Source organism: Amyelois transitella, chromosome 6 (genome assembly GCF_032362555.1).
Source record: "Amyelois transitella isolate CPQ chromosome 6, ilAmyTran1.1, whole genome shotgun sequence".
Classification (NCBI taxonomy): domain Eukaryota; kingdom Metazoa; phylum Arthropoda; class Insecta; order Lepidoptera; family Pyralidae; genus Amyelois; species Amyelois transitella.
The window spans coordinates 1,085,243-1,101,237 of NC_083509.1; the positions used below are offsets into that span (position 1 = coordinate 1,085,243).

The 15,995-nt window shown below is 36.4% G+C and overlaps 1 protein-coding gene across 1 annotated transcript in view; it reads right to left on the reverse strand.

Moving 5' to 3' along the window:
- The window catches only part of LOC106139860 (cholecystokinin receptor-like), a 31,819-nt gene that overhangs the window by 12,678 nt on the left and 3,146 nt on the right, over positions 1-15,995 (reverse strand). The window contains exons 2-5 of the mRNA XM_060944707.1: positions 11,777-11,981; positions 10,718-10,900; positions 6,531-6,631; positions 47-166 (exon numbers count right to left, since the gene is read on the reverse strand). Of these exons, the coding sequence (XP_060800690.1) occupies positions 47-166; positions 6,531-6,631; positions 10,718-10,900; positions 11,777-11,981 (609 nt within the window). The remainder of the gene's footprint in view (positions 1-46; positions 167-6,530; positions 6,632-10,717; positions 10,901-11,776; positions 11,982-15,995) is intronic.

Here is a 15,995-nt window from a genome sequence, read left to right on the forward strand (position 1 = left end):
TATCGGAATACGCAGTGGGTCTTTTAAACATCTAGAATGTTCTTACCTTTCGCTTAGCTTCAATACTCTTGTCGATGTGAGTGGATCTGACCACGTGTCTGAATTCCAAGTCGACTGAGTGCATGCAGAACGACTGAGCTTGCTTGTCTTCTGTGACCTGGTTCTCCTGTTAACAGATTTATTTTTGTATCATCATAATGTTGCCGTCTGGTTTCTGGCACTTTGTAAAAGAACCACTCCATGTATGATCATGTATATACCTTGCTGCATAGCCGTCTTAAAAAGATGGTCTTAAAAAGACTGAAAAGCCATTTTCAGCTGTGTGGCTTAACGATGGAATTGAGATTCAAATAAAGAAATGTTATTAGCTCATAGCCTACAAGAAGAATCCCAAGTTTATTAGCCTTTACCTAAGTAGCTTTTTTCGACATCTATGAGAGAGATATGGAGTGGTCCTATTCTTAAGTGTCAGGAACCACACGATACTGCTGGAAATGACACGGCATCTCTTTACCCTTTGGTAAATATTTAACTTATAAAAAGCGCAACAATTAAACTGACTTGCAATGGCGGTCTTATCTTACTAGGAAGGATTTCTTATCTACTTGGAAGTGATTTATGTCTTTTATAACTATGTAATATTTTTTCTTCCTCCTGGCTTTAGTCCCAGTTGCATCCTCACCTCTCTGGAGAGGAGCCCGGAGTATGCCTTTGACCATGAATCCTGGATTGTGTGAGCCAGGTTTTTAAACGAAGCGACTCCCATCTGACCTCCGCAACCTTTGCAGGAAACCTAACCCGTATTGGATCCATGGTTACACATCCAGTTGCCTGAATGTGCAGGTTTCCTCACGATGTTTTCCCACACCGTAAGAGCATCGGTTAGTATTAAACTAATGTACATAACTTTGAAAAGAGTTATTGGTACATGGCCGATGTGGGATTTGAACCTGTGCCTTTCTGCGCATCACGCATTTTAACCGGGCACCTTACCAATTCGACCATGGACATTTCAGCAATATTTCTTGTAACTTTGTAAATTTCTGTGCAATAAAGATATTACAAACAAACATATCCAACTCCATCTCTTTCCCATGGATGTTGTAAAAGGCGACTAAGGGATAGGCTTACAAACATGAGATTGTTTTTTATTTGGTGATGGGCTAGCAACCTGTCACTATTTAAATCTCAATTCTATCATTAAGCCAAACAGCTGAACGTGGCCTATTAGTCTTTCCAAGACTGTTGGCTCTGTCTTTCCCCCAAAGAATATAGACGTGACCACATGTATGTTATACGTATGCAAACAAAGAACATGACTTTCACAGCTCTAGTGTAAGCAGATTGAATTTAATTTTACTCTCCATTACCCTTAATTGTTTCGTTCTCAATCTACATAGGTCTGCACGGAAGACGCATCATTGCGTTTTGTTATTTGGTTATTTGTGTTTATTTTGAGAGAATAAAAAAATTTTAGCTTAAATATTCACGTTGTGTATTTAATATCGTGTATTCTATCATGTTATTAACTGTTTTACGTTGTTATCATCCCTATTCTATGGGCCCGATTGCATAATATGTCTCAAGTTGAACAATACTTAGAAAAATCATCAATATATCAAACGTTTGGCTTGAATTTGATTCTGTCTAAAAACAACTATTTTCAGATATCTTTAGCTGTGGGTTCTTTATTTCTGAAGTCAATATTTTTACGTACATAAAATCTGAAAACTCATTCTGTTTAATCATCCAAATCTGCTGTAATTGGTCAGGGTTTTTTAAAAACAAACCTATAGGTACGTATAATAAGAAACCAATAACCCTTTGCCAATAAACAGCTTTAGAGTGAGAAATCATTCGAGTTCCATTTTCAACTAAATTTGATTCTATTCAGTCAAAAGATCGTATTCAGGGAATACCTTTACTGAATGAAGGCTGATTCTTGGTATAAATATGGGAGATTAACCCGCTCAATTCAGAAGTCACTTGCAGATTACAATTATAAATTCAATTACCGTTTCGCGAACATTAAGGTTATCATACGACTCTTCTCGGCTTAATTCAGAAGAACGGAGAGACTCTGCTGAGAAGCGCGCGCTTCGAAACGCGCTGGTTAAAAGCGAGTTTTATACCAGAAGGGTAGACAGAGACCACAAACTTCCACTTGCCACGACCCCTCCTCAAGCAAGCTCGTCAGGTCCTGACCTTTCATGTTTTCATCATTCATCATCATTCATTCATTCATATGGTCACGTCTATGTCCCTTGCGGGGTAGACAGAGCCAACAGTCTTGAAAAGACTGAATGGCCACGTTCAGCTATTTGGCTTAATGATAGAATTGAGATTCAACTAGTGACAGGTTGCTAGCCCATCGCCTAAAAAAGAATCCCAAGTTTGTAAGCCTATCCCTTAGTCGCCTTTTACGACATCCATGGGAAAGAGATGGAGTGGTCCTATTCTTTTTTGCATTGGTACCGGGAACCACACGGTACAACCGCACGGTACGGTTCATGTTTCATGACAACCAATATGTTTTGAAGCTTTTATTGCGAGTACATTTTATGTTAGTATCATCAATAATTCCATATTCCTATTTTGATAAATTATATCGATAACGTTACACACCCACGCAAAAGTGTGTCGTTTGGCGTTTGAGTTCAGGATATTAATCAAATTGTTTAGCTGAAACGGAATGTTTAATTTTGAGGGCATTTATAAATTCAGTAGTAGTATGTAGTTTAAACAAAAATAGGGAATGCGTATTCATAAAATTTTAATTGGTCCTAACTATTTGACATATATTTTTATTTTGTATTACGCCTATTTGTATTTTTGTACGCTAAAAATGTGTACTTAATTGATAAATTTTTTTTATATGTTATGTCTATTTTTCAGTTATGACAATAATAACTTAAATCTTTGAATGTGAAAGTCAGGATGTAGGTATATTTTATCCTACTAATTGTAAGGTATTAAACATAAATACAGGATTTTATATTGTACACTGGAGGTAGTATGAAATATATTCAGTTAGACTCCAACCCGCGTTTCATTACTTAGCACTGGCGACGAGGTTGCTTATTATTTCGAATTAAATAAAAATCCTACGCGTATTACATAGAAGAAATGTGTCGCGCATGCGAGGCGTGCCGGTCCGTACACGACGCGCCGGCGTGAGCGCCGCTCCACCCGTGGGAGTACCCGCTGCACCCTTGGCAAAGACTACATGTAGACTTTTTCGATTGCGCTGGTAAGCGGTTTTTGATTTTGGTTGACGCACATTCAAAGTGGATAGAGACCATTGCTATGGCGGGTACTTCGGCGAGTGGGACGATAACGGTTTTAAGATCTATTTTCGCTAGATTTGGCATACCATCACAATTAGTATCCGATAACGGCCCGCCATTTTTTTCTACCGAATTTAAGCAATATTGTGATACAAATAAAATAAGACATTCTACATCTGCACCATACAGGCCCCAGGGTAACGGCGAGGCAGAGAATGCTGTCAAAACGGTAAAAAAGGTTTTAAAACGTGCATTGTTCGAAAAAGAAGACATGTTTGCTGCCCTTTATAAATTTTTATTTCAATATCGCAATTGCGAACACGCGACGACCGGTGTCTCGCCCGCGGTGGCGCTGCTCGGGCGCCGGCTGCGGGGCCGGCTGGACGCGCTGCGGCCCGACGGCGCGGCCGTGGTGCGCGACGCGCAGGACAAACAGGCGGCCGCCGCGCCCGGCCGGCGTTCACGTCTCTCGCTGGGTGATGATGTACTCACACGAGACTATTCCAAAACGGGGCATAAATGGACTAAAGGGCGCATCTCTGAAGTTACCGGGCCTGTCTCTTGCAAAGTAAAAGTTGGGGAATCCACCGAATGGCGTAGACACCACAATCAAATCGTTCCGCTTACTACGAAAAATCGATACTCTCTCTCTCGTGCCAGTACGTCAAAGGATGAGACCCAGGGGTCTGATGGTAAGGATGTGCAGCCCGAGTTTGTGTCGGGGGGGAACGGTATGTGTGAGGGCCCGGTCGGGGTCGAACCGGAGGTTTTAATAAATTCCGAAGATGAATTCGAAGACGCGGTAGAAGCTACGGGAGTGCGATCCGAGTCGAGGCCCTCCCTATTGCCGGTTGTCTCAGATCGAGCCATGAGAGCTTACAGAAGGGCGATGAATAAAGATGTTAACAATAAATAACGTGAACTTTAATAACTGAACAATATTCTTATTTAAACTTTCATGTTCTTGTATTTACTTTAATAAATAGATATTATAGTTTTGGTGGTGGGATGTGTAAGGTATTAAACATAAATACAGGATTTTATATTGTACACTGGAGGTAGTATGAAATATATTCAGTTAGACTCCAACCCGCGTTTCATTACTTAGCACTAATATTATTAATGCGGAAGTTTGTGAGTATGTCAGTATGGATGTTTGTTACTCTTTCACGCAAAAACTACTGAACTGAATACGATGAAATTTGGTATGTAGGAAGACCCAGAATAATTATAGGCTACTTTTTATCCCGGAGTTCCCGCGGGATTGATAGGGTTTCCGGATGCGGACGAAGTCGCGGGCGGCCACTATTAGTGAAATAAAGTGCTAACCAACAAGGTGCATTAATTGGCAAGTTACGAGTATACTGCCAAAACATTTCCCAGCAAGTACCTGTCTGAAATATTGAGCAAGAAAATAATAGAATAGATTTATTTTCAAAATTGAATACAAGGTATCACTTATTGACGTCACATCACTTAAATCTAATTATAACTACTACACGCTTCCAAAGCGCATGTGTAGAAGAAGCGGCGGAACAAACTACACTGCAGCATTTTAGGACGTCAATTAACAAGTTACGTGCTTTAAAACCAACGACTGAAAATGATAAGTGATAAAAAAATAGAGCGGCTTATTTACCTGTGGAATTTTTTGGTACAAAACCTTGAGGAAAATATGTTAGAAACGTCAATATAACGTCAGTTCCTGAAAACAGGTTGTAAAATATAAATATTTTCATAGAGTATCATGTTTGTGTATATTAACGTTGTTAAACCAACATTATTAATTTTAATGAACCACAAATTGTATGTTAATTAACGCTCATTTAATTTTGATATAAAAATGTATGTAAGTATTTGGTATAAAACTACAGTGCATCGTATCGTGTAATTCGGACATGTCAAAGGAAAAAGGGGATTTCATTTTGGATATTTCTTTTTTTTTAAATAAACGCATCTGTGTCAAATTTACCTTTATTTTTGTTTGCGAATTTGTATGTTACTATAAAACTGTTTCTAGTTTAACTACTTAGACTTTTTTCTTTGTTTTTTTTTTTGTTTACCCCTCTACACGGTAGCTATCCATCATGGTGGATAATAATATAATTTTATTTTTAATTTAGACTCATAGTCTACTTAGTAATCGTAATTATATTTATTATTTACTAGTGACCCGCCTGGGCTTCGCACGGGTGCAAAATTATAAATGTTATTATACATAAAAAAACCTTCCTCTTGAATCACTCTGCCTGTTACAAAAAACCGCATCAAAATCCGTTGCGTAATTTTAAAGATTTAAGCATACAGACAAACAGACTAAAATAGCGACTTTGTTTTATTCATGTAGCGATGATGCATTCCAGGATTATCACGTATAGAGCCTTTGGAAAGGCTTTGAAACTTGGAATTTAAAAATAAATTCCAAGTTTCAAAGCGGTTGGTCAGCAACCTTTGAATTTAGATTTTATACTACTCGTATTTCATCATTAAGCCGTTGATTGATGGTATACATACATACATATGGTCACGTCTATATCCCTTGCGGGGTAGACAGAGCCAACAGTCTAGAAAAGACTGAATGACCACGTTCAGTTATTTGGCTTAATGATAGAATTGAGATTCAAATAGTGACAGTTTGCTAACCCATCGCCTAAAAAAGAATCCCATGTTTGTAAGCCTATCCCTTAGCCGCCTTTTACGACATCCATGGGAAAAAGATGGAGTGGTCCTATTGTTTTTTGTTTTTGTGCCGGGAACCACACGGTTGATGGTATCCTAAATATAAATTTGTTATTAAACCTTCAGTCAACCGCATGTAAATTTACCCTGCGCATGGAACTCAATGAATTTGCATTGAATATTGTACATTAAGACTTATATACAATCTTATAGTCATTTATTTATTATATTTCGCTCATTCCCTCATACATATAATCACGTCTATATCCCTTGCGGGGAAGAGAGAGCCAACAGTCTTGAGAAGACTGATAGGCCACATTTAGCTGTTTGGCTTAATAAAAGAATTGAGATTCAAATAGTGACAGTTTGCTAGCCCATCGCCTAAAAGAAGAATCCTAATTTTATAAGCCTATCCCTAAGGCGTCTTTTACGACGTCCATGGGGAGATGGAGTGGTCCTATTCTTTTTTCTATTCGTGCCGGGAACTACACAGCACTCATTCATATTTATTTTTATAACTTTATCCTTTACTGAATTGAGAATCAAATACCGATTAAGACTAACCTTTTTATTATTCCAATTGCAGCAGACATCGGAAGAATTGCTGTCCAGGATTGGCGTGGACGAGAGAAGTCGGCTGTTCTTCATACTACTCTGATTGGCCACTGTATAAAAAGAGAAACCATACAAGATTATCTACAAAATTTTAAAAGCTGAAGCTGAAGCTAAAGTAAAGATGCAATTTGTTACCGCTTCTTCTACACTGACGCCTTGGAAGCGGCAGTAAACTTAGTTTTAAGTAATTTATTTGACGTCAACTAATGTTGTTTTCTCAGACGTTGACATTTTTTTAAACTCATTGCAGTCCACAAAAAATTTAATTCGTAATAAGCTGTTATCAATACAAAACTAAGGTACAATACTACATATACATACTTGGAATCGTTTGATGTCTACTCGAATTTCTGTTTGTATTTGTTTTTCTACGCAACTCAATGTCCTTCTCTTACTTTATATAATTGCCTTTATCTGATACCTACCAAATTAGTTTTTCTTTTACCATCTCTTGCTGTTTGTTATAAGCACGCAATTTTTATTGTATTATTGCTCGACACTGTTTGGTCTATCTTTTTAAAACTGTATTATTGTACTTTTTGTTTCTTATGACTGTTTGTGTCAAAATAAATAAAAAAAAAAAAACATTACTTTTTGGCAATTATTAAGCGATATGAAGTATCCGATATAATAATGAATAATAATTTTGAATTTGAATTAGAATTAAATACCGAAAGCTAAAAAAAGTTAAAGAAAAAGGTAAAGTTTACCTTTAGGTATAATAAATATATATAAATAAATATTTACGGGACAAATAACACTGATTGAGAAATTAGTTCGAGACTTGTGTTACGAGATACTAACTCAACGATACTATATTTTATAATACTTATATAGATATACATCCAAGACCCAGGCCAATCAGAAAAAGTTCTTTGCTCATCACGCCCTGGCCGGGATTCGAACGCGGGACCTCCGGTGTCACAGACAAGCGTACTACCGCTACGCCACAGAGGCCGTACGCATAAGTGTACATACGCCTCTTTTGTCTCTGGACCCAGCAGTGGGGTTGTGCCTTGAAATGTCAGTCAGTCATTCACTTTCTTCTTTTATATATTTAGATAAAGCTACTTAAAAAAAAAAAAAATTTTTTTTAGATAAAGCTAGTTGAAAAAAAAGATTTTTTTTTATTGTTCATAATAAAGTCAAATTAATTCACATCGGCTTTCATTGCTATTAAAATGCATATTTTATCCATAACAACACACTTTCTTCTTTTATATATTTTGATAAAGCTAGTTGAAAAAAAAAAGATTTTTTTTTAATTGTTCACAATAAGGTCAAATTAATTCACATCGGCTTTCATTGCTATTAAAATGCATATATCCATAACAACATAACAGCGAATGCGGTGGAAAACAACCTTATTGTTCCACGTCCTAATTCATAGTCTAAAGAAAAGCTGTGGAATAATATGCTATAGAATGTTGAACACGTCGATTTACATACGTGGTAAACATGCATTTAACCCGCATAATAGACCCTTGGAAGTGAAAACATGCATTGAATAGCGAATCATTTCATAGAACTGCGAGTGTCATACTTTGTTATCGCGGCCCTTTCATTCGAGTTATCAATCTATATTATATATATAAAACTCTTCCGTTACTGAGTGACTGACTGACAGACAACGCACAGTCGAAACTACTGGTCGTAGACAGCTGAAATTTGGAATGTAGGTTCCTTGGGGTATGTAGGGGAGCACTAAGAAAGGATTTTTGGAAATTCAACCCCCAAGGGGGGGAAAAGGGGTAAAAACGTTTCTATGAAAAATCTTATTCCTTGGGTTTATAAACTTGAAACTTGGCATGAACACGTACATAGGCAAGTAAATATGTTTGACATTATAAGTTTTTTCAAACTACCCTCCAATCGTGATTTAGGGGGTGCGATTGGGTGACTGATTTATTAACGCACAGCCGAAACCGCTCGGTATAGGAGTCTGAGATTTTGAACAGAAGTTCCTTTAGTAACATAATCTATATATATAAAACTCTTCCGTTACTGAGTGACTGACTGACAGACAACGCACAGTCGAAACTACTGGTCGTAGACAGCTGAAATTTGGAATGTAGGTTCCTTGGGGTATGTAGGGGAGCACTAAGAAAGGATTTTTGGAAATTCAACCCCCAAGGGGGGGAAAAGGGGTAAAAACGTTTCTATGAAAAATCTTATTCCTTGGGTTTATAAACTTGAAACTTGGCATGAACACGTACATAGGCAAGTAAATATGTTTGACATTATAAGTTTTTTCAAACTACCCTCCAATCGTGATTTAGGGGGTGCGATTGGGTGACTGATTTATTAACGCACAGCCGAAACCGCTCGGTATAGGAGTCTGAGATTTTGAACAGAAGTTCCTTTAGTAACATAAGTGAGCACTAAGAAGGGATTTTTGAAATGTCAACCCCCAAGGGGGGGGAAACGGGATAAACTGAGCCGGGGCTGCGGGAAAGTTCTAACGAGATACCGTGGCCCCGGAACGCAAAGGGCAACTGAAGGAACGAGGTGGGTTTTAGTCAGTAAAAGTCTGACACTCCCTTCCGTTCCACCCAGAGCGGGAGACGTCATTTGATGATTTCCCATCCTTAAAAAAAAAAGACTTTGTATGACAACTTTCAGTCGTCTCTTTAACATACATAATAACATACATAATTATGTACATACATGCATAACATTAATAACATCACGCCTTTAAATCCCTATTTTGTGTTAACACTACCCATACAAACAGCTAAAAGGAAACAAGTGAAGAGACGAAATTTGTCCGCATCCATTTTCACCTAAATTCTTAACGTTAATGAGATTTACTTTTTATTATCAGGTCAACCTAATAGCCTCACATGTACGTATAACTTCGTAAGAATTTTCTTTCAACTCCTAACCGTTGAGGAGTTGTACCTTCCATCATCAGCTCATTCACATGGGATGATGACTATCAGACGCAAATACTTAAACAGATCTATGAAATTTTCAAAAACGTAATTGCCTGTAAATTTGAGGTTTGCCCTTGATTTCCCTGGAATACCATCATCAGATCCTGACTAGGTAACAACGGGACCAACTTGAAAGTATACTCTACCGAACAAAAAAAGAATCACGTAAATCGGTCCATAAATCTCGGCGTAATCGGTATGCATAAATAAAACACCCGAATTTTATTTTCTATTAACTATCACGAGTTGTCAGAAAGCTACATCATCCCTGAGTAACACAGGCTATATTTAATTCCAGTTGTAACAAGATTTCAGCCTGTGGAAGAAAAAGCCCTGTCGAGATCATTAAAAAACGCTATATATAACCGAATTACACGTGGGCGAAGCCGCGGGCGGAAAGCTAGTTTGTTTTATATAAATGTAATTAAAGTTTTTAACGAATTCCTAACAAGTACTTCAGCAATATTTCGAGAAATTTCATATTCTCGCCAATTAAGTAGACTATTGTTAATTATTATCATTCCAACTGTTTACCATGGATGTAGTAAAAGACGACTATTGTTATCTGTTTTATGTTATGTAACCTCATAACCTGTGTTTTTTTTTCAGTTTATTTTTTATGTTATAATTAAAAAATGAATTGGCTTTGTAAGGTTTTCTTAATTTATGTATTCACGCAATTTTTGTCCGAAAGTAAGACTGTATTAAACAATAAACTTTTTAATTTCTCAACTTTAAAAGATCTTTTCGTATGGGACATCATATTCATCATATTCTTTGCAGTTGCGTGTCGTAAGAAAACGCATTTACGAAAATTTGCCCGGAATAAAACGTCACGCGGACGGCGACACAAATTATTTATTTATAAACGAAAATCTTCTAAATAACACTGATAAAAGTATAAGACCGAGTATTAATACGAGCTTTCTTTAAAAAAAAAATTAAATTGAAAAAAATTAACTTAGTAAAAGTAAAGTAAAATATAATTTCTTCGTAAAACCATAACAAAAAAAAAAAACAAAAATACAAGAATATCGTACAAGTTTAAAAGTAGACAGGCAGGATGGTCCCTAAAGGGTACCCCCTCAGCATAATGCTGGCTGTAAACAATATGCTACACAGCCAACGCTGATCTTCTGAGGAAGCCCGGGTTGGCATTACGTACATTCGCACAAAGGAAAAAAGAAGCTAATTACTTACAATGTCTCTGCCAGTTGAAGTTATGTTTGATCTCGTGTCTCATGCCCCTCCACAGCTTGGTCACGATGAGGCAGTAGGCGAAGGACATGATGAAGAATGGCACCAACAGCAAGGCTACGTCCAGACCCAGGTTGAAGGCCCGCTCCAACTCCAAACTAGACCACACTTCTCGGCATTTGTAGGCTGTTAAAAAATAAAAATCTAAGCTAATAAATTAAGAGTATTTGTCGTATTTTTGTACATACATATGTGTGTAATGTTTTTAACGCAAATACTTTTATGCCGATTTTAATGATATTTGACAGACAAAATTTCCTGATGTTACAAAGGATAATTTTTCCTATAAATTATTACGGGAACGGAAAAAAACCAGATAGATTAGCAAAAAAAAAACCCTACAAAACAAACTCATTATGATAACTATCTTATATATTCTCGTTTCCCGAAAAAAGATTAACGATGAAGACGAAACGATCGGAGAGGAAATTCTTTATCTCCTAAATTAGATCTGACGCGCCAATAGTATTCAATGCTATGATTACGATAAGGGAACTAGTGATTATTGGCTTCCCCTTTATGTTAATTGAAAAAGTCCTCTTAAAATACCTCCTTGGGGTACACCATATACGTTTATGTACCTACATTCTTTAAAAACTTATCCAGGTGGCACGCGTGACGCTGTTGAAATTACGAAAAAAACTATCACTGTTTCGCTTTTCTATTATGACGTGGAGCGGGACAGCGACAGTTTTCGCGCGCGCAATGTTACGGGACTGAAGGCATGTCTTAATCTAGCTAAACATTCGTATGCGCATTCAAAAATGCGTAAGGTTTCATATTCTTTAAATTAAGGACGTCCTGGTAAAGGGTCAGGTCAAAAGTACCCGAAACCGCCGAGCTTGTATGAAGAGAGTTATGAATGTGGATGAAGCGAAGGAAATATGCAGAGATCGTGGCAAGTGGAAAGAGGTAGTCTCTGCCTACGTCTCCGGGAAAGAGGCGTGATTTTATGTATGTATGTATGTATGTTAAATAATTAAATGTGCATAAACCAATCACCATTTCCTCTCATAGGCTGAAGTTTCGACACGATCAGAATGGGCCAATTTAGGGTCACAGACAGTACCCACACAACTGCTATCATCTTGTACGCGTGGCACTGTGTCTGCCATTTCCTGGACTTGAGTGGCCGGCAGATCGCGAAGTACCTCTCCAGCGATATCGCCACCAAGGTCCAGACGTCCACTGAGACGGAGACCGCTAAAAAATAATAACATTTTTAATTTATCGCATAATATAATATGTTTCGTGTAACATATAATGTGTTCCAATACAAAAAAGAATAGGACCACTCCATCTTTTGGACCACTCTGACTGACTGAACGTAGCCTTTCACACAGTTATCTTCTTGCTACAGTACTTACACATTATTCACCCGCATCAGGACTTCTGAACAGATTATAAGCATAACATCACATATGATAACATCTATATCCCTTGCGGGGTAGACAGAGCCGAGAGTCTTGAAGACATTGATAGGCCACGTTCAGCTGTGTGGCATTATGATGGAACTAAGACTTAACTAGTGCCTTGTTATTAATTAAATAAAGAACTGTTCCAGAAAAAGTAAAATGACGATAGATTGAGAAATATAAGCGTAGGCGTGATTTCGAATTTTTAAATGTTCTTTCTTCCTTTAAGTTATTGTAAACTCTAGATTGAAGTAATTAAATAAGTAATAAGAATTTCCCACGTGAGCGAAGCCCCGCGCAATAGCTAGTGTACCTAAAAAGAAGGTTATTTCGAAAATAAAATTTTATATGACAGGTCATTATTTGGGCATATTGTATGGGTATTTTAGATACTCGGCCAAGTATCAATGACCATTTTAAGAAGTTATGTACGAGTATTATGGTGAGGGGAAAACATCGTGAGGAAACCTGCACATTCAGGCAACCGGATGTGTAACTGTGAATCCAATACGGGTCAGGTTTTCCTGCAAAGGTTGCGGAGGTCAGACGTGGTCAGACTGAAGCCAGGAGGAAGATGGTATGCAAACATAAGTACATAAAATCACCCCTCTTTTTTGGAGTGATAGGCAAAGTCTACATCAGTATAATTTTATTTAGACTTTTATTTGAAACAATATCCAAAAATTTAAGAGATTTTTTAGATAATAAAATTGAAGTATTCTTAGTAAAATTTATTTTTAAGACAATAGGAGCGCAAATTATCCTCTTTATAAAAAATGAGAAAGGTACTTCGTAATTTAATATCCTGTAATTTTTCCTCGTTAAAATTTGTTTATACTCACTTCGATTTTTTAAGTGTTGTAACATTTATTTTACATTAAAGATGAAAATTAATTAAGGTTTCGTTTTGTTTTTATATCAGCAACATAGTGTAATCTTTTTGGACACCAAAACAATGTCTCATGTCACAATATTCGTTACCATTCTCCTTCGAAACGGCTTGACCGATTTTCATGAAAACATATTGAATAGGTCTGAGTATAAAATTATAGGGTTGTCACGCGTACTTTATCTAAAGTTCCTTTTATGTTATTTCATGCCATGCCTTTAAAAGGTTGATAAGTTATAAGCTCCATTCTTAATTTAACGGTCAATATTCCTACACTTAATTGGCAAATAAATGAATAAAAATATGAATAAAGGCACAAGTTCAAATCCTACCTCTCGTTCATGCAAACTAGAGACTAGGTTCTCTTCACACTTTCAATCAGAACATTCCCGATTTGATCATAGATTTTTTCACTTCTTTTCATTAAATTAATTTCTAACTAGCAAGTTATTTTAGTCAAATTTATTGAGCGCTATGGTAACGGCCTTTCATCTCAGTGTTGTGATAGGAATCGCTTTATTAGTTTTTCAATGAAACTTGGTCGGGCTAGGGTAATGGGGAAGGTCGTTAATATTATCGCAAAATTTAGGATTTACCCTACTTCAAAAATAGTGTATTGTTCCTTTATTAAATGGGTCATAAGAACATCTTATGAGCGAAATAGAATTTCATGCGAAGGTCATGATCTTACGCGTCAAAAAATTGTAAACATAGTAACATGGGTATGAGTGCCGTGTGGTTCCCAGCACTTTAGATTAGAACTATACCATATCTTTTGCATGGATGTCGGAAAACACGATAAGAGAAATTCTAATAAACTTGGGATTCTTGTTGCAGACGATGTGTTAGCAACATGTTACTATTTGAATTTTTACGAAGCGATACCCACCTGATCCTAGCATTATTTGTAGGAAAACTAAATTCATATTGGGCCATGGTTACACATTCAGTAGCCTGTGAATGTGCGGGTTTTCTCAAGATGTTTTCCCTCACTATTAGAGCATGGATTAGCACTCAAACTAAATTACCTTATACCTAAGCATCGAAAACCTCAAATTTTGCCAGACCTTTTTTTTTTTTTTTTTAAATCATTTATTCAGTATTCTTATAACACATACAAAACATAGCTACCGAACCATGCAAACCTCGCAGGGTTTATCTATGTTCGGTGAGTCGCTGTTACATTTACAATTTAGATATATTTTAAACTTTAATTTAAACTTTTTAAAATCCTTAGTATACAACTCCTGAAGTTCTGAAGGAAGTTCGTTCAAATAATAAGGTACCATGTATGTTGGTACTCTAGTTCCATACAAGTTATTATATTTGGGAATATTATATTTTTTCCTGTAACAAGGTGTCCTTAGGTGGGAAGGTCGTTGTTTTTCTTCTAGACAATTTTTTTGACATGATTCAGTTAAAGTTAAGTACTTAATTTTATCATATACACTCATTACATTGCAATATTTAAATAACTCTTTATCATCCTTGTTTATTTTTTTTAATATAGTATTAGGAATAATTATTTTTAACATTTTTAATTGTAATTTATAAATGGAATCAATGTATGTAGAATATGTCCTTCCATAACTACTTAGGCCGTAGCCTATAACTGAGTCCGCCAAGGCGAGGTACAATAATCTCAGTATTTTAAAAGGTAATTTATATTTAAGTAAGTAAAGTTTGCTAATTACTGACCTTAACTTGTTACAAACATGATTTTTATGCGGTCCCCAGCAAAATCTACTATCGATCAGAAGACCAACGTATTTATGATTATCCACTACTTCCAGGAAGGGACATTGGCAACCAGATGAGTTATTAGAGTGTAAGCAAGCGTGTTCATGGGCTTTGACAGCTGGTACAGTTGTTACTCTATTATGTGATGAGCGGATGTGAACTATTTTTGTTTTTTGAGCGTTAATCACAAGGCCAAGATCGTGTGCCCATTTACACATACTAGTAAAATTTTGTTGTAAGATGTTTTCGGCTTGAGTAATGTCCTTATTGGCCACTAGAAGACATGTAACATCAGCAAATTGGTACATCGATCCCGACCCTATGACATTACACATATCATTTACATACAAGAGGTATTCAGTTGGACCAATTATTGAACCTTGCGCCGTGCCTTTAGTGGTCAAGATCTTAACACTGAGTTGCTCTTGGACTTTGACGGCAGTGTATCTATTGCTGTGATAGTTTTTTATCAAGTTTAATAATGGTCCTTGTATTCCATTTTGTGATAATTTCTCATATAGAGTGTCGTATTTTAGCATATCAAAAGCTTTGCTAAAGTCTACAAAGAGAACCAGTACATGCATTTTTTTATTTAAATAATTGTTCACTTCATTCGAGAATTTATTTAAGAGTTGAGAGGTACCTTTATATTTTTGAAAACCGTATTGATTTATACTAATTATGCTATTTGATTGTAAATAATTACTTAATTGGTCACCTAAGTAGCGTTCCACAATTTTATCTAGGCAAGACAAAATTGTGATTGGTCGATAATTGTTGTATTCATTATGTTTCCCTTTTTTATATATGGGTCTAATAATTCCTATTTTAAGGAGATCTGGGTAAATTTCCGTATCAAGGCAGCAATTTATAAGGTGCGTTATTACCGGGACAAAATGATCAGAAAGAATCTTAATGTCTTTAACTCGAATACCGTCGTAGCCAGGACTCTTGTTGTCATTCAGTTGTTTGATGATAGATGCAACCGTTTCCTCCCGCGCGCGCTGAAGTCTAAGTGTCCTGTCAGGAATTATCTCATAAGATTTTCTATCCAATATCGGTTGATCACAGAAGTTGCATATTGTCTTAGTATTATTTTCAAATTCATTGGCAAAATTATTTGCTACTGTTATTGGGTTTAATTTGAAATTTTTGATTAATATATCGTCGATGCGGC